Below are 20195 nucleotides of genomic sequence, written 5' to 3' on the forward strand. Positions count from 1 at the left end.
TGCAGAAATATATATATATGGATTATTTTAAGATAATGTAATATTATACATATTAATTGTGGGTTTTTTCCCCTGCATATGCCACACAATATAATGGAGTGGGAAGGCAGTCTGGGGCTTGTGGGCGAGCTCCATCATTTTTTTTTTTTTAATTAATTTATTTTATTTTTGGCTGCGTTGGGTCTTCGTTGCTGAGCGCGGGCTTTCTCTAGTTGCGATGAGCAGGGGCTACTCTTTGTTGCGGTGCACAGGCTTCTCATTGCGGTGGCTTCTCTTGTTGCGGAGCATGGGCTCTAGGTGTGCGGGCTTCAGTAGTTGTGGCATGTGGACTCAGTAGTTGTGGTGCACGGGCTTAGTTGCTCCGCGCAGCTCCATCATTTTTGACACACGGCTTCTGAGTTGGCTTCCTGCTGTTGTCATTCCTAGGCTAATGGAATAGAATGCAGAGAATGTAGGACAAAAATTTTTAAGGAGATGAACCAGAACAAGCACTCATTACCTTTGCTAATCTGTCACTGACCCAAGCTAGTCCCATGGGCACGGGTAGGTGCAGGTGTGGGTACATGCGTGGCTATGTGTTCTGCTGACACTTGGGAAGGGGATTCTGTTTCTATAAAGAAGAGCATGGCCTCTGGGTGATAGCAGACTCTACTGCAAGTAGTAACAGCTCTTTCTCCTTTTCAGTACTTTGAATATTTTATTAAATTTAAAATTTTTAATGTTTTATAAACCCTTCTTGGTGTTCTAATTGCATTTCATACAGTCAGGCCCTTTAGGCAATTGCATATTTGACCTTCTTCACCAGAAGTTCCACAAGACCCACAAGGCTCTGACACTGGTGCCCAGTCTGTACCGTCAGGCTTGGTAGTTGTTTTACCAGGGTCTGTGTGGAAGAGGGTGGCATGAATGCATGTCGGCCCCAACCTTCCTGAATTTTCTTTTTGCTGCTCAGATATGTTCCTCCTTTTGTGTTTGTATTAAATCCTTGGATTTGTTTTTAAACATATCCTAACTTCTAGGTTTGTCCATTCTGCATTTCAAATTCCTCCAAACAAATATACTGGTATAATTGTATACTGATCTATTATTAATAAAAAGAGGTTTGTTCAGATACTTCATTGTATGGCACTTGGGGTTTTTCTCTACTGACAGCTAAAGGTTGCTTCTTGCAGTCTTTGTCGATTATAATCTTCGTTTGGTGATAGTGTGGGGAGATATTTGTGCTAACATTCCCAATTCTTAACTGCCAGCATTGATTCCACATTTGCAAGGAAACTTCCAATCTCTTCTAAATTTGTACTCAGAGGAAGTGATAATTCCACGGTGATAACTTTCAGCTCCCCCAGCAGTATCAATTTGAGGACATTTGGTTTACAAGTTGCTTTTTGGATTGTTTGGCTTGTTCTGAAAAAAATTTTTTTTTTCTTGAAACAATACAGATCAAACTATGTAAAACTAATTTGCATGTTTTAACAAAGTAAAAGTAAACCTTCTTGTGTTTACCACTCTGGTCAGAAAATAGAACATCAGTGACAGCCTCAGAGATCTCTTGTGTATGTATCCTTCCAGGTCATGACCTGGTTTAAATTCTGTAGTCATTAGTTTTCTATAACTATTGCCTTCTATAATTTTGGGCATTTCATGTTAGATAGATTGATCTTCAAACTCGTGCTTTTTATGGTTACAGAGGGTGTTATTAGAAAGAAAAATTCATTTACTTCCCTCAAGTTAAAAAGAAAGGCAGAATGTGATACAACTAATTGAAATATTTTTTCTGTTTACAAATTTCTATTCGACTTAAAGCTAATGATATTACTTTCACTCCTCATTTAATTACTTTTATTAAATGTATTGAACTGTTTCAGAATTTCTGCAGACTGCTTAAAATTCATCATTTAAATGCTTGGATTTTATTTAAAGATGAATGTCGTTATAGTGAATCTTAAGAGGATGTTGTCATGCCCTTACTTTCGAAGGAAAAGTATTGTCTACTTGCATTCAGTTGGTTCCCACTTGATAAAACCATAAATTTAAATACCGTACTGTATCACCTTGGTGGCCATTAGGTATTCAAATAATAGTTATTGCAGAAGATGAGTGATATGTGATATATACAGAGAGTTCATACTAATAAATAAATGCTGGGCATGAGGAAAATTGACTAAGAAGAGCATTTCACATTTATAGCCAATAGAATTCCAATAAGAGCCTCAAGATTCTGTGCTCTCCAAAGGGCTTCATAGATTTAGGCGACATGAAGTCCTTGACTGGTCACTCAGTCTTTCCTTACTTAAACAGGGCTGCTTAAATGAGGTATTGACCTATGTGTCTCTCCTCTGTCGTAAAATACACCAAGAGTTTTAGGTTAGCAGTTTGTAGAGCTTGCTATACCAGGTGATCATCTCACCTGTTAGAGTTTTCTGTTTCAGAAATCAAGATCAAAGTGCGTTGGGAATTCCCTGGCGGTCCAGTGGTTAGGACTCTGAGCTTCCAATGCCAGGGGCCCAGGTTCGATCCCTGGTTGGGGAACTAAGATCCCGCAAGCTGTGCGGCAAAAGAAAAAAGAAAAAAAAAAAAAAGATCAAAATGGGAAGACATGGGACTGCACATCCTAGTGCCCCTTCAAAGCAGGATTTGCTGCTCAACTATGTGAAATGAGGTCAGCCGACTGCCTGCATTTGTCAGGAGGATCTGTCTTATCTACAGGATCTGTCTTATCTACTTGGTACCACTTGGCCTGAGGTTACACCCTGCCAGGCAAGCCGGCATCCCACTAACTGATTGAGGCAGGTTTAGAGAGCCAGGCATTTCAGCCTAAAGCTAGAAACTCTGAAGGGCAATCCAGAGCTGCCTGCCCAGTTGGCCAAAGCCTCATCAGGCCTGCAAAGCTGTTCTACATCATCCTGTTCTCCATACCCTGCAGCCCTGCCCCTTCTTCCTACTCTCTTCTCCAGCCTGCTTCCTTCCCCTTCCTTATACAGATGTTGATCCTAATAAACATCTTAAACCCCAGACTGTTTTCTTCCAGTAAACCCAACCTATGGTAATTAGAGATTGGGTATTATGCTTCTGGGGTCCTGATGATGGCTATGAAGTGGTATTTTCTTTTAGTTCAGGTGGATCTTGATTGCAGATGTCAATCACTCCGTCCATCCGTCCATCTGCCCATGTGTGCCGTCAAAACTCCCAAGTATTTTTTATGTGCTCTGTGCTGGTCTTTGCCTTTAAGGAGCTTTAGCTAGATGAAAGAGATAAGCTATTTATGTGTTAGGTGACTATGAAAACACAAAGACCAGAAGTAGAGAGATCAATAGATAAGCTCTCCCAGACTGATGCTGTGAAGAGGTACAGAACTATAGTGGTTGTAGTTAAAATGAAAAGAAAGCAAATGGAAAAGAGTGATTTTGATTGAATAAATATAGGGACATGGTGACTGATGGCACTGTTGGACTTCAACAAACCTTTGAAATGAAAGAGAATTAAAAAGTAGTATATATGAATGTAAATTAGTTGCTCCGCCTTCACAAATCAATCTTTGTAGCTGGCTGTACTTTGTTTTGTGTAATTGAATTTTTAAAAACTTTTATTTGTAAATGAAATGTTCTTTATCCTACTAATCTCCCACGTATAGCCCTTGTAGTCATTAGTAAAACTCCAAACCTTATCAGTCAATTTATTGAAATGGCCATGCAAGTTTATTATGTTTTATACTCTCTTTGATGCTTTTCGTTCCTCCCACTCTCGTACTTTATTGTTCTCTTGACAACTGTTTACCTCAGTGTTATGATATTTTAAGGGTTTTATTTTCTAATTTTCAAATCCAGCAGCAGATATTTGCCCTGTGATCTTAATAACATATTCCCTGTGACTGTGTGAGTCAGTCTCCAACTGCGTTTTGTAGCCGTCACATGGGTGTTTGTAGATACTGGAATTTGATCTTTTCCAGGGTCTTTCTGGACATAGTGTTTACCTATTACTACTAGATAAGTCTATGTAAAGAAGTATCAATGACAAGAAGTTGGATTCATTTCTTCCATGCTAAGATGAAAAAGGTGGTTCAAGGTTCTACTTTAGGGTTTGACATGACAGCTCTATTTCATGCGCTCTGAATGATCTTTATCTATCTTGCATGAACTAATGGGATGCTACTGTGGTCTATTTTAGACTATATTCAACTTGAAGAGCAGTGGTTTCATACTTTTCAAGGACTGCACATTTAAACCATTTCCTGGACCCTCTACATGAGAGTACTTATATTTTACTCCATTTATTGAGAAAACATATTACCAAAAGTTACTCTAAATTCAGGAACATTTTAAGGTAAAGTTTCTTTTTATTAACTTAGAGCACATACTGAAATCTGCTAGTTGATTTTTTAAAACAGATGTGAGAGTCTGCAGCCTAAAAATCGGGAACCATTTCCATAGATTATGGAAACCTATTAATAGTTTTAGTGTTCCAAGTCTGTTAATGATATCGAAGAGATACCTTTGGATGAATTTTATTTACCTTTTTGGAAGGGAATAAAACAGTGAAATTCAAATAAAATTTTTCTGTTTTCCTATTACTGGACTTACATCCAATGGGAGTATTCTGATAGAGATCATCTAACTTTGGAATATTAAATGAGAGAAGAGTGTTTTATGCTGTACTTAGTACATTGTAGTTCCTGGTTAGTTTACTTTTCCCCTTCCCTCTGGACCACTTTTCTATTGCCAGGAGTCATCAGCTGATACCACCCTCTGCAACCATATTCCCTTTGAAAGCAATGCCAGGCTATTTCCTGGTTTCTCAAACCCTTGTGATCATTTCATCATATCCTAGTTTATCACTAATAAGTGTTCCCTTGCCTAGGTGTTAATATTTAACTTCCAAGCTACTAATTTATAATCAACAAATATTCTTCTGGATTGCATTCCTCTAACCAATGAGAATACATATTTCATGGTGGAAACTTAGGCCTTTGGCCAGATGATTGGGAAAATGATTTTTCACAAGGAATTCTATTAGAGGAAGTTCCATCATGACACAGAGATGGCCTCCAATTCTGACCAATTCCAGACGTTTCAAATCACAAATATCCCTTCTTTCCTTTTAGATTCATTAAAAAAAAAAAAAAAAAAATATATATATATATATATATATATTTTTTTAATATTTATCTCTTAGAAGATTTCATGGAGCTTCAGTGTTTCATTTCTAGAGTGATATGGGATGACAAGCATAAGAGTCTCTTATCTTCACTACTGCTTGGGACAGAATTAGACATGTGTAATTAGAGTATTAATTATTCACCAGCTAATGACTGGAGAGATGAATGATGAGACTTTCCACACCTTATTTAATGAATTAATGTGGTCACCATGCCATTCGGTATCAAAATTGTGATTTGTAAAAATACAATTTGCATCTTATTGGTTATTCTCTGATGTAGACATAAACATTCTTATTTGACTTACTTTTCTTTCTCTAATTTAGCATTTCTTTTTTGTTGGTTTTACCTTTGTTAGCTTGTAGTGGCTTCCTTCCTAGAATCCAGTAGTGTGGAGGATAATCAAATAGGACTAAGGCAATAATGGCTGTTTGGGTATGGAGAAAGGTATATAGTGTGTGATGTGTGTGTATGTGTGTGTGCATATGTGTATACATGTGCACATGCACTATGTGTGTATACATTAGATTAAGGGAGACAGATGTATTAGGCCAATTTTATGAAGTTGCCAGTATCATAGGTGAAAACTTATGAACAGTGGCAACTTCATTTCAGTCAATGGGGTGTTTAAAGATATTTTTATGATGCCTACAGATTTAGTAAAGATCAAATGATGCCAGTGACACTATAGGAATATCTTGTTCTTAAACTTGTAGCATTCAGAGGCATCCTTTCTGTGGTAATAGAAAATAAAATAAGTACAAAATAGCATCATGAGAATGTTGAAATGAAAGTAAATGAGAGTTCCTTTATGATCCTGAAACTTGAATCAGTTTTGATTCATTCCAAAAAAATAAATCAATCACAACTCTGGAACTTTATGACTATACTGCCATATACTTATTCTCTTATCTTCTCTTAAATGATTCTTAAAAACACTTGCACAAAACAATATAAAATTGTATAGTTGGGCTAATAGCATATAGAGATATTTTGTAAATAACATTACAAAGCAGGGCAATAGAAATGAAGCTATATCGGAGTAAGGAAATGACACTGTATAGTAAATTGAATCCACAGAAAGAAAAGATGAGAACCAGAAATGGTAATGAAATGTAATATAAAAAACTATATAAATAGATTTTTCCTTTCTTCTCTTAACATCTTTAGAAGACATAAGGTTATATAAAATAACAATTATAACACTAGATTGTTGGGTTTGTAACACATAAAGATGTAATTCTGTGTGACAGTAAAGAAAAGGAATGGAGCTATATTGGAGCAACATTTCATAACATAGTAGAATTGAGTTAGTATAAATCTGGAGTAGATGCTAAGTTGAGATGCATATTATAATCCTGAGAGCAACCAATAAGAAAATAACTTTAAAATGCAGTTAAAAATCATTGAGGAATCAACATGGTATACTAGAAAGAATCCACTTAATATAGAAGAAGACAATAAAGAAGAGACAAGAGAAAAAATATGAAGCATACAGAAGACAAAGTAGCAGATATAAATCCAAAAATATCAATAATAACCCTACATGTGAATGGATTAAACAAGCTAACCAAAATACAGAAATTGTCAGGCTTGATTTAAAAAAAAAAACTACAACTGTATGCTGTTTACAGAACACACACTTTAGATTCAAAGATATGATTAGGTTGAAATTAAAAGGATGGAAAATGTTATACCATGCAGTTACCAACCATTAGAGAAATGGAATGGTTATACTAATATTACTAAAAATAGACTTTAAAACAAAAAGTGTTGCTAAAGAAAAAGATGGATATTTTATAATGATAATTATAAATTGTCAATCCATCAGGACCATATAAAAATGATAAACATAAGCACCTAACAAATGATCCCCAAAGTCTATGAAGCAAAACCTGACATATATGAAAGGAGAAATAAATAATTCAGAGATAATTGTTGGAGACTTCAATACCCCAATGTAGATAATGGAGAGAACATCTAGACAAAAAATCGACAAGGATATTAAAGACTTGAAAAACACTATCAACCAAGCGGTCTATAATAGACATCTATAGAGCATACGACCTAATAGCAGCAGAAAACACATTTTATGTCAAGTGCATATGAAACATTCTCTAGGATAGATTATATGCTAGGCTATAAAACAAGTCTCAATATTTTTAAACACAATTGAAATCATACAAAATATGGACTCCAACACAACGAAATGAAATTAAAAATCAACAGCAGAAGGAGATTTGGGAATTTCACAGATGTGTGGAAATTAAACTACATACTCCTAAATAACCAGTGGGTCAAAGACTAAATCATAAGGTAAGTTAGGAAGTATTTTGAGATAAGGGAAAATGGAAACATACAATATCAAAATTTGTGGGATGCAGCTAAAGCAGTGCTTAGAGGGAAATTTATAGATTTAAATGCCTATATTAAACATGATGAAAGATTTCATATCAATAGTCTAACCTTCCACCTTAGAAAACTGGAAGAAACTAGAAAAAGAGGAGCAAATTAAATTCAAATAAAGTAGAAAGAAGGGAATAATTAATCTGTATGCCAACAAATTAGATTTAGATGAACTGACAATTTCCTAGAAAGATACAAACTATCAATACTGACTGAAGAAGAAAGAGAAAATCTGAGCATTCTTATTATTCTTGTTAAGAAGTTGAATAATTATTTAAAAATCTTCCCACAAAGAAAAGTCCAGTCCCAGGTGGTTTCATTGCAGAATTCTACTAAACATTTAAAAAATCGAGACTAATTCTTCACAAATTCTGTCTTGCACTATGCTTTTCAGTTTGGTTTTTTTTTAATTAATTAATTAATTTATGGCTGTGTTGGGTCTTTGTTTCTGTGTGAGGGCTTTCTCTAGTTGCGGCAAGTGGGGGCCACTCTTCATCGCGGTGCCAGGCCTCTTACTATCGTGGCCTCTCTTGTTGCGGAGCACAGGCTCCAGACACGCAGGCTCAGTAGTTGTGGCACACGGGCTTAGTTGCTCCGCGGCATGTGGGATCTTCCCAGACCAGGGCTTGAACCCGTGTCTCCTGCATTGGCAGGCAGATTCTCAACCACTGCGCCACCAGGGAAGCCCCTGCTTTTCAGTTTTGAGACCTGCCTCAGTGGTTGTCAACCTTTAGAGCCACTGACCTATCTGCTTGGAGGAGCCCTTCCAGAAGGCTTTGCACAACCCAAACACATAGTATATACTTTATATACATTGGGTGAAAGGTTGATGAGGATGAGATGTTCACATGGTCTCAACATTTCATCCACAGATTACTTATTACTTGCTTTTAATTGCAAGTAATAATTCTAAATTAATTAATGTCCAGGATAGGCAAATCCATAGAGACAAAGTAGATTACTGACTTCTAGAGTCTAAGGGGAGAGGCAAATGGGGAGTGAATGCTAATGTATATGGGTTTTATTTACAGGTGATGAAAGTATTTTAAAATTAGGTAGGGATAATATACAACTCTGTAAATATATTAGAAACTACTGTATTATACATCTTAAAAATAATGGATTTCATGATATGTAAGTTATATTTTTAAAAATATTGCTATAAAAAATGACATCTGTTGGACACCACCATATCAAATGACCATACTCAGCATCACAAATAATGAGGAACAGTAACCTACTGTGCTTCCTGATGCAGTTAAATGGGAACTGTGCCATAACACATGAGGTTTTCTTGCCAGAAATGTTTAAACCTTATCCAGTCATGAAAGGACAATCAGAGCAATTCAGACAACTTGACTCTTAAAAATGTCAATGCCATGAAGCATCAAACAAGGCTGGGGAACTGTCCTGGAATAAAGGAGACTAAATTCAATGGGTGATCCCAATTTGGACCCTGGCATTATTGGGACTCTTGAATAAGGACTATAAATTAGATAATATTCTTGTACTAATGTTAAATTTGATGGTAGTGATGATAGAATTGTGATTATATGGAAGAATGTTCTTGTTCTTAGGGGATATATGCCTAATATTTAGGGGTAAATTTGTGTACACACACCTTTTAAGAAAATTAATTGCAAATAAAGAAAGAGAAATCAACAAATGTGGCAAAATGGTAATTGATAAGGGATACATATGTGTTTATTTGTCGTTCACTTTTTCTGTAAGTTAGGAAAAACTTAAAGTACATCGTTGGAGGCAGAGGAAAGAAATCATTCATGAGAAATATTGAGTGAGCCTGAAATAACAGAGGAAAAAATAAATCATGTACTCCATATATGACTTTCCATACATTATGGTATTTACTGCTTGATTTATCATACTAAAATATCAGTAGTTTGTACATAAAAATTCTATCTAAAAGAGTGGCCAGAGTTTTTCTTATTGCATTTTGCATTGTTCCTTAGGGTACAGCAGTACCTTTTGTTTCTATATACACCACTTCACGATTTCCACCTCTAGAAGAATTTTCATGTGTCTAACGGGAGAATTTGTTTACATTGACTTTGTAAATGCTGGTTATGGTTTACTTAGAAGAGCATCTGAAGTCAAATGCTTCTTCCTGAGAACCCAGGAGAATATTTATAGCTTCCAAAAAGGCTTTTATTTAAACCAGTTTTAAATAGGAACTTTATGTAATTTAACACTATTAGAATAGCTAGAAGTATTACAGTATATGCTGTTTAATGAGATAATTAATAAAAGATGCTAGTGAAAAACATTTGTGTTTACATTCATCATCATCTATATGATTTTATGCAGACTTCCTAACTTTGAGCATCTGTGCAAGACAGATCTGGAAGCTAACCATTCCTATGCAGTGGCTTATATCAGAGCTTTGTGTCAGGCAGATTGAATTTGAACTTGGACCCTCTCTTTTCTAATTGTGTGACTTTAAATAATTATTGACTTTTTCTGGACCTTGCTATTGTAACCAAAGGCTGAGAAAATTAATAATACATATCCTCTAGGACTGTTGAGAGGATTTATGTAAATGAAATAATGCATGTTAGATGCTCAGCACAGTAGCTGCCACATTTCCACCATGTTCATCAACATCTGCATCATATCAACTCTGTTGTTACCAGGAATGTCCATCCCAATTTTGGTCCAGTGGAACCATTCTAAATCACTCATGCCTGAAAATTTCTATTTAAATCCCAGAATGGAATTGAAACCCATAATGTCAGAGTGCTTTTCATTTCACTGTTACTGTAATATTGAGTATTTTTAGAGTAAATCCTTTACCACCATTGGTTCCTGTCTGTATGGATTGGCATAGAGAACCCATAAATAATACCATCTCTGATAAGATACCATAAAGTACTCTATTTTCCCAGAAATATTTTTGTTAAAATGTAGTGTATTAGTATTACCAGCTGCCAGCCCCTTGAATTTTTAATAATTATGATATCAATGTATAAAGTGTCCATATTCCCATACTGTATAACTTGTACAATTTCTATATCATGTGCTCCATAGAAGAATGTGGTCAAATGAATTTTGTACATGTTGGTTAGTCTTTAAGGAGCATCTGAAATCACATCCTACCATCTCTGACAAACTAGTTTTATAAGAGAAAAAAAATTGGTATATTTATTCTCATTTCATTCTCAGAGTGAAATTTTATTTCATCCTTATTTTCCTTAGTTTTGTACCATTTTATAAATGTTTCAAGTGATAGTACTTCTTTTGTTGGTTCATTTGGTAGTGGTCTTGGGTAGGGTTGTCCACAAGCTAACTTTTAGGTGAGGACTCATGGATATGTGAGAAAAAAGCAAGTAAGGAAGTAAGCGAAGCAGAACAGGGAATCAGTCATCCCAAATAAATGTGAAATTTAAGTCCCAACCTCAGCTTGGTCCCCAGGATTCTCTGGAGATGAAGTTACCATTGCACAGTTTTTGTCCTATTTGAAGTAAAGTTGCTGGGCTATCAAACTCCCACACCATACAGGCATGGACTGCAGGATTACTCTAGGGACCATAAACTCTTAAGGCAGTTGAGACTTGCAGCAGCTCCAGTAGCCCAGCAGTAATTCTCTGAAGAAGGTAGCAGTTACCCCACCATGCCCAGCCAGAGGATGGGAGCCCAACACAAAGGATTACATCCTGGGCGATAAAGACTTAAGGGCCGAGCACCCACAGCATTTGCTAGAGTCACCTTTTTTTCTTTCCTTTTTTTTTCTCCTCCTGTAATCACTGTTAAAGCAAAATGACATTTTTGGTTCTAAGATAGCAATGATGATGGTGTCTACAGATAAACTATATTATTTAATCTGAAAAATATCATTAAACATAGTTGGTCAGTTAATGGACTTTTGATTGGCTGCTACGTTTAGCATAAATGCATAATATGTAGAAGTAATGATTCACGCTGTCAAGGAACTTAAAATTTCATTTTAAGAGGGAAATCACGTGGAAAAAAATTACATGTAAAAATACAACTTAATCCTGAACAGGGCAATCTAATGCCCTCATCCTGTTTAGGATGAGGCAGGGGAATGACTAGGGTTGGTTAAATAAGACAATGTTGAATCTGTTTATTTTGCATAATATTTTAATACCCACTAAATGATAAAGATAAAAACAATGCATTCCTTATGGGAAAATATCATATGCAGAGCTGAGGTGAAAATCAATTCATTTACATATAACATGTTTATTTTAATGTCCCTTGACAACTCATTATATTTCAGCTACAGATTTTTATTAGTCTCATCCTATTCTATATTTTACTTGCATTAACTTGGATTATAACATGGGATTTTGTCATTTCACCTTGGCCAGTAACCATAAGCTAGATAGAAGAGTGAGTATGATAGATGATTCAAGAGTAGAATTATCTTGATATGCTATAATGCAGAACTGAAACCAATAAGGCGGTATTACAGTGGTATAGATATAAAATATAGTATTTATATTAAAAAATCAATTGCACAAGGACAGAGTTGTCATATAAATTAGACAGGTAAAAATAATAAGACTATTTCACAATGCTTTCATAAAATAGAGTATGCAGATTGTGGAAGGTAATAGTACTCTTTACTGGTTGAATAACTTTTAAAGTATTACTTTCAGTGCTCAGACACATTTAAAGAAGGAGAAACACAAAACAAAAGATCATCTAAAGAAGTTAGATGGTATGTGAAATATTTAGAGACCTTGCAGTTGAAAGAACCCTTGAACATTCTAAATGTTTGCAATATGGAAAAGAGTTTAGAGAAGATATAGTGAACTGTCTTTAAATATTTTTGAAGGAATGTAATGGGGACTGTAGATTGTAGATTTTGTTCTGTGTTGCTCTGCAATAGGATTTATGAGGTTACAGTTCTCCAGATATGAAATGGGTTGTCACTGAGTCATGTGTCATCCTGGTGGTATCTCCCTAGTAGTAACATCTGAGGCTAGATAACATTTGTCACGGATTTTATAGAAGAAGGTGAGTAAATTAACTCTGAAGCTCCTTCAACTCTAAAATTTCCTGAATCTGTTTGTGAACCTGCATAAGTACAAGCTGTGTTCTAGAGCACACTAGACAGAGAAATTTACCGTCTCTGTTAAAAGCTTTAAAAGTAAATATTCTTAAACCATTAAAATAGATACAGTAGGTGGTTAAGAAAAACAAAGTAGATGGAAAGAAAAATCATGAATAATTCATGTCTCGATCATTATAGGCATCCAGGATACTTAAAAAAATCTTTCATTGTATTTACTGCATCTGAAAATTTTATTTTATTGAAATGCAGTATTTTCACTTTTAGGTTTTTACTTCCAGTTACCGCAACAGCAGAAAACTGCATTCTTACTCTCTATTTATATATGGCAATTCATCTTGATGAGCAAAAAATTATTTTAAAGAATGGTAAGTTATACATGACTATTGTTTTGAACTCTCGCTGTATATGTTCTTGTTATCCAAGGCTGACATCTAGAAATAGAGTGATTTTAAGATTAACAGATGTTTATTAAACTCCTGTCAGTACCGGGGGGTGTGTTTAGCATTGAAGGTAGATTATGGCAGTGTCTCTTAATTGCAAAAGTTGACAGTCTAGTGAAAGATACATAAACAAATTAATACAAAGATTGAATTAAGAGCTCTGTATATGAGCCAAATGATTTCTTGGGAACGTGGAGGGGGGGGTGCAGAGGTTAATGCTGATGTTGGATGTTTGGATGTCTTTATAGAAGAGATGACATTTGTGTAGAGTTTGACAAATGATCTTGAATAGGACAATTTGGACAAAAAGGCAGTATAGCAAAGGCATGGGGGTGTGATGGGAGACATAAGGCAGATAGTGTGGGTATGGGACCACACCACTGCACCCTCTATTCTGTAATAGTGGGGACCTTCTGTGGCTTTTGAGGACATTGATCAGTGTATTAGAAAGGAAGCAATTGTTGAGATGTGAGGCGAATTCAAGTGGATGGAGAGTGAGCAGTAGACCAGCTAGGAGTTGCTCCAGGAGAAATGGTGAGAGAAGCTAAGAACAACAGAAGAGAAGCTGCAGAGTAGGGAGAAATTTGAAATGTAAGACACAGAGAAGGATGCTTACTGAAGTAAATTTCAGAGGGAGAGAACAGTGGAGAGTGGGAAAAAATTCTCTGTGTAGGTTGTCAAGGCCTTAAGTTTCAGTGCTAAATTGCAGGTCTTTCCTGGGTTTTTAAGTTTTCTCATCTTCTCCACTTGCTTGAAATGTTTACCACTCCTATGAAACCTTTTCAATCCTGTTCTGCCTCAGTCTCAGGGGATGAACTTTTCTCTAACTTTTCAGAAGAACTGAAGACCACCAGGCAGGAACACGCTGATTTTCCACATACCAAACATGCCTTTAAACCCATCATCTCTCCCATCACAAAGCCAAGGAAAGAAGACTCTCTCCTCCTTAGGCTGTTCCTTTATCTGAATCTCATTATCCAGAGACCTTGCTTAATCAACTAACCGTGCTTACTCTTGCCTTTCAACTTCTGCTTCCCTCTCTTAGCTACTTTGGGTGAGTGTGCAGGTTGACAATAGGGAGGAAACAGGAGACTATCCCTTCATTGGATAGGCTCATTCCCAAAGAGGAGAAAGAGTGAATTCAGGTCATGCTTGCCTAATTTACCAATCCAATAAACCACTCTATTTCCCAGAAAGAGGGAGGGAAATAGCAAAGGAAGCTAAGATTAAACTGTTGTCACTGCACTACTGAACACTGAACAGCAGTTTACACTATTGACCCGCCCCCCTCCCCTCATCAAACTCTAGGCTTCTACATACCATACTTCCCTGGGTCACTTCTCACTTCTCTGATTGTTCCTTCTCAGCACGTATATATTACAAATTTTACACACATTCTCAGAATTTAAAAGACTTTTCTGATGAATCCTGATGTTATATTTTTATATTCTTCTAGTATTGTGGATGGGTGGGGGGGATTTCAGATAACAGTGTAATAGAAAGAGCAGAGGATGAAAAGTCACAGAACCTGGGTGGAAATTCTATTTTGTGTTCTAAACTCACTATTTTGCCATATGCTTTTATCTTTAGTTCTCAGATCCTTAAATATCTGTTATTAAACAAAATGTGCATGATGGGGGAGTAGCACGATACTAACGATATCTGTTTATCTATAAAAAAGGCTTTTGTGAAAACTCATAGACTATAAATAACTGGAAAGTATTATTATCACTTCATCATTATTGCTATTATAACTTATTATTGCTTTACCACTCTTTTATATTTTTCATAATATCTCTCCCACCCCAAAATAATGAGGAATTACTGTACAAAATACTGCTATCTCTTTAGAATGAAAAAAAATGAATGAAGTCTTTGTGTTTGTATGATAATTGTTTAAAGTAATACATCCATTTGGGTAAATATTACTATGGAAAGATATCATGATTCTTAAATATTCTAAAATATTTTTAGAAATATGTATAACAATAATTTATAACATATATTTAGTGCCTCCCAGGCATATGATGCTCTTCTGAGTGCCTTATATTTGTAATTTCATTTAGTCCTCACAACAACTGTGGTTCAATACTCTTATTAATCTCACTTTACAGATTAAGAAACTGAGTCATAGAGGATAAGCACATTGCCACAGGGAATTCTAACCAAATTTGTGAGATCTCAGAGCATACATACGTAGCTACTGTGCTCTAGAGTATGATATGTTCATTAAAGGTGAAACCTTAAAACATACTAAGTATATCCAAAAGTAAAGAAGTATGATTTACTTGTTATACTTAATATGCTAATTAAAAACCTATCATACCGATTTTAGTTGCAGGGTACAGATGTGGGTTTGTACCCCACTAGGAACTTTTTGTCATTTGATGGTGAGTTGAAAAGGTACTGCCTAATGCAGTATGATTATGTCAAAACGAATCATTCTGTCATTGAATTTCCTAAGGCTCACTTCTATGAAGTCTGTAGTGGCTTAGCATTCTGGAGATATGCATACTTAATTGGGTAAAGGTTCACTGGCAAATTCTGAATGGCTTTGTACTGAAAGAGTGGAAGAAGCTTAGTATATACCAGCTTATTTATATGTGTTATTGCCTATAAAGTAATCCTCAAAACAAACACATGAGCTCAGAACCCTTGGTTTCATTTTATGGTTAAAAACAGACGTTTCAGAGAACTTGTATAATGTACCCTTGGTTTAATAGCTCAGGAGTTAGTTGTGGTGCCAAGCTTTCAAATTAGATCTTTTTAACTGCACAGGCCATGCTTCTCCGACAGAATAACATGAATATGTGTGTGTGTTCATATATATACATACACACATATATGTACACACATATGTAGATAGATAGATAGATAGGTTGATAAGCAGATAGGTAGATAGATAGATATCTGGCCGTCGGTTACATCTGCTTCCTTTTCTTGGTCAGCATTGCCGGTGGTTGGGTTTGGATTACCATGCTGGCAAACTCTACTGTATGCACAGTGGCTCTAACTGGAATAGAGATCAAAAGCTGTACAAAATGATATCAGCTCATAACCAAGCAGTGCTTTCATTTCAGAAAATCAACTAGGAAGAAATTACTTTTGTTAGTGACACTCTTCTTATATTCGATTTTGAGCACTATATATAATAATTCTAAAAATTTGGGTGTATAAACATTTTAAAAACTTTACATATCTTTGTTCATGCTAAAGTTGAACATTGTTCATTCTCCAATAACTTTGAAATACCATAATTTCCTTATTAATAAAGTTCATTCAATTCAGAAAACCATATCACCCTTTATTTTATTTTTTCCTATTTGACATCTTACTTCATGTGTAATGGGCACTTAGACATTTTTCTTTTATTTGGTACTGTGTACAGATAATAATGTTTGTATATATATACACACATATTTACTATATATATTTATATATTTGAAATTATGAAATTCAGGTTCAGTAACTTGATAGTGAATTCACAAATGTTTGTTTGACCTACTATGATCCAATGTGTCGTTTGTAGAAAAGGATGCCAGTTCTGTGAAGGCCGGAGCAAGGTTTTGCTTGCCAATCGAGAAGCTGGATTACCCTCTCCTGCTCCTAGTAAATTTAGTGATGCTGAGCCTGAAAAGGGAAGATTATTTGTTGGTATGTGGCAAATATATAGTGTACCACCCAAACCCAATCCAAAACATTATCTGTTTAATATTATTTGATTCACAACTTAGACTTTTTCAGATAATAAGAAATCCATGAAGAAAACTGAATTTGTCATTAGTTTTGAGTGGGTCATCTGCTTTGGGAGCTCTTTCCAATGATTTAGAGCAGAGATTCTCTAATGTTTTTGGTTCATGATGTGCTTAGTATCTTAGTACTTTTCTGTTAGGCCAAAAGATGTACCAAGCAGTTCCATTTATTAAATTGTTTGGTAGAAAAACCTAAGAGTAGAATCAATAGTTTATATGATATCCAACAGATGTTGTAGTGGTATTTAACTAAAATGTTAAATATCTGGCAGAGCCCCTGTGAATTTGCTGTGACCCTCTGTACACAATTCGGGAATTCGGGGTTTGTCTCCTAATTATCTAGCTGGATCCAATGTTGCTTATCTTAGAAAGAGATGCATGCAGATAAATATGTGAATTTGATATTATTATTTGTAATTAACTATTCAAATATTCCTTTCTCTATTGAAAATTTTGAAAATTTTCCTTTTTAATGAATGGACCAAACCAAATTAAATATTGAGAGGTTTTGAAATGAGTGTGTGCTTGTGCCATTACACAACCAGATATTTACAAAAAAAAAACAATAAAATCATTTTATATTCTTGAAAATTTCTCTAGTTCAAACATGTTTTGTTTTACTGAAGTGCTTCATTTGGATAGAATGTCATTTTGAATCTGAAACCAATATTTTGTTTTTATAAGTTTTTCAGCTAAAGTTTAATTCTGTCTAATAAGTAAAACTGAAGAATTGTCTAAATATTTTATATATGTAATACTAAATGAAAGTTTCCATTTTAGAGAATGTTTTCACATACCATTATGGCAAGATGAAAATTTAATGGTTTTCTTTATTGAAATTCATCTCTCTTTAAAGTTTTTCTGTTGGGGATTTGAAAATAAATGTCTTCTTTATGTTAAGGTACAGTAAATTGACTCAGAGTTTCTTTGAGAACATAGAATAATTTGTAAAATGAGCTTTGTTTGTCTACTTACAGATAGCACTAGCTGACAGACTGTTTTACTCTGTAGTCAAGTAACCCTTCTTCATAAACAAATTTGAATTTTAGGAATGGAAATAATACCTGAAAGATTGAACTCAGGAAAAAGTGAAATGTCAAAGAAAAGCAACAGATCTATGGAAAAGGAGGTGAAAGACGAGCAGTTCTTTTCTCCTGAAGAAGGTACAAAGACATATGACTTCTTTCAGAAGGTTGTAAATGCAGCTCAGACCTGGTTCAGTCTCTTCGGCTGGCCTGAAGGACCCCATTCTCTTTCTATTCCAGAGACTATAAGAAGGTGACAACTATATGTTTCTCTAAATCCCTTGTCTTGTATCATATAATAAGATATCTATTTATTGGGGTTGTTTGAAGTAAAATACAATTGTTAATTTATTCTAAACTGATAAATTATGAGGAGGCTGTTAAGAAAAGCAAAAGGATGCAAATAGAAATTCTTGAGTATGCGTGTACTTTTTAATTTCTTCTAAACATCCAGTGGTTTTAGGCAAGCACTGAAAGTCTCTGAACCTTGGTTTCCTCATCTGTGAAATGAGAATGGATGAACTATGGGTAGGAAATCCTTTTAAACTTAAAAAACTTAGTAACCCCACGTTTCTATATAAATGAAATTCAGCTGTCTATCAAGAGTATCATCAGGTAGTCAGATAGTAAATTGTGTTAGTGAAAAGGGAAGACGCAATTTCTTTGATCCTATCTCCCGTTTGACAGTATCTTTAGCTAACTCTTTCATGTGTTGTTTTATTACTCAGAATGTCTAAAATAGTTAACTGCATTGGTCATATCAAGTCACTTTATTATGTTTTTAATTTTAACAGGAATTTAGGCACCTCCATTTTTATAACTTTACTGGTGTAGTGGTTCTTAGAGCTTTCCTACCTCCTTTTTCATCACTGGGGTAACTTGCTGGCACCATAGGGGCAAGTACTAATCTATGTAACTAGAAGGGCTGTATTAGAATTTTTGCATCTATACTCAGGAGCAAGCTAGGTTATTCTAAGTCTATAGTTTTCCTATAAGTTATCTTTTTCAGTTTTTTAAGTAAGACAATATCAGCTTCATAGAATGAGTTAGATAATATTTTCATCTTTGCCTACGCTGAGGGAAAATTAATACAGCAGATACACTGAATATTTACAGACTTAATCATAAATCATCTGACTCCAGGGAATTTTTTAGAGAAGTTATTCTCTTATAACCTTTCATTTTCTGTTTTGGTGTTTTTTTCTACTGAAAAGTGTATCTATTTTTAGTATATTTTAATGGTTTATTTTCATTTTCAGAGAAATCATTGATTGGGCATTTACAATTCATTATTTAACAGTTGTGACTAGTAGTATTATGGTTTATATGTTTAAAGTCTCTTCATTTATAATTTTAATTTTATTTTTTCTTGATTTAGATATTTTACTTTTATGTCTCATAATGAATAAGTTCTTTGATTTATTCATCTCTGTTAAATAATGCTGGTTTTTTTTCTTTATGATTTACTTTTCCTTTAAACTTGAATGGTATGCTTAATTTATTTTCAGGTCTATAAATTTATCTCTATTCCACTTTGGATGGATTCCAGATTTTTTGCTATTAAGCATTCTCATTTTTGTTGTTTTTTATAGAGCTTGTGATTTTAACTTTCATTTTCTATATTTTTTACTATATTATTGATTGCTAATTTGTTGTATAATATGTTATTGTCTTCATGCGTCATTATTTATTTGCCGATTCTCACTAATTGTTGGGCGTTTACTTATGTTATTTTGTTCTGTATTTTCTTAAAAACAATGCCAAGATTGAACATACCTGTTTATAAATGGTAGCAGATATTTCTAGATGTTACATAGGAAGGTTCTCAGAGGTGAGATCACTCGATCAAATAATATAAGCTTTTAAAAATCTCTTATATTTTCAGATGATTTTCTAGTAAGTGTTCTGTTGTATATCCCTACTAATGAATCACATTGTGGGTCTGGTTGTTTGCTGATGGAATTGAGAACTTTGCTGTTTTGATACATGAGAAACAGCCCATGCATACAGCCTGGGGAAAGGCAGTTCTGGAGGAGTAGGAGGGCCTCTCTAGCCCTGGGAAGGAAGCTGCCCACAACCAAAAAACTTGGAATTGTTACTTTGTCCAAGTAACAGTGTTATTCAGTGGTAATTCTTTATTTGGAATCTTTGGATCATGGACTCCAGGCTAAGAAGATATTTTTTCAAGATCATGTAATGTTGCCAATATTTGAGCCCCTTCTTCAATGTCTCCTACGTTACCCCGTCAGCTAGATCATTCAGTGTTTCTAATGAGAAGTCTGATGTTGTATTTTGTGAGTACCATGTTCATTCTCTCAAACTTATTTTATGGTTTCCATTTTTTTCTGCTAATCTCCTATT

General features: G+C 34.8%; 1 protein-coding gene across 1 annotated transcript in view; it reads left to right on the forward strand.

Moving 5' to 3' along the window:
- Positions 1-20195, forward strand: part of CFAP47 (cilia and flagella associated protein 47) — a 431032-nt gene that overhangs the window by 81805 nt on the left and 329032 nt on the right. The window contains 4 exon segments of the mRNA XM_082377789.1: positions 12751-12982; positions 16587-16607; positions 16610-16711; positions 17859-18087. Coding sequence (XP_082233915.1) covers positions 12751-12982; positions 16587-16607; positions 16610-16711; positions 17859-18087 — 584 coding nt within the window.

The sequence above is a fragment of the Balaenoptera borealis genome, assembly GCF_965194805.1.
Source record: "Balaenoptera borealis genome assembly, chromosome: X".
Taxonomy (NCBI): Eukaryota; Metazoa; Chordata; class Mammalia; order Artiodactyla; family Balaenopteridae; genus Balaenoptera; species Balaenoptera borealis.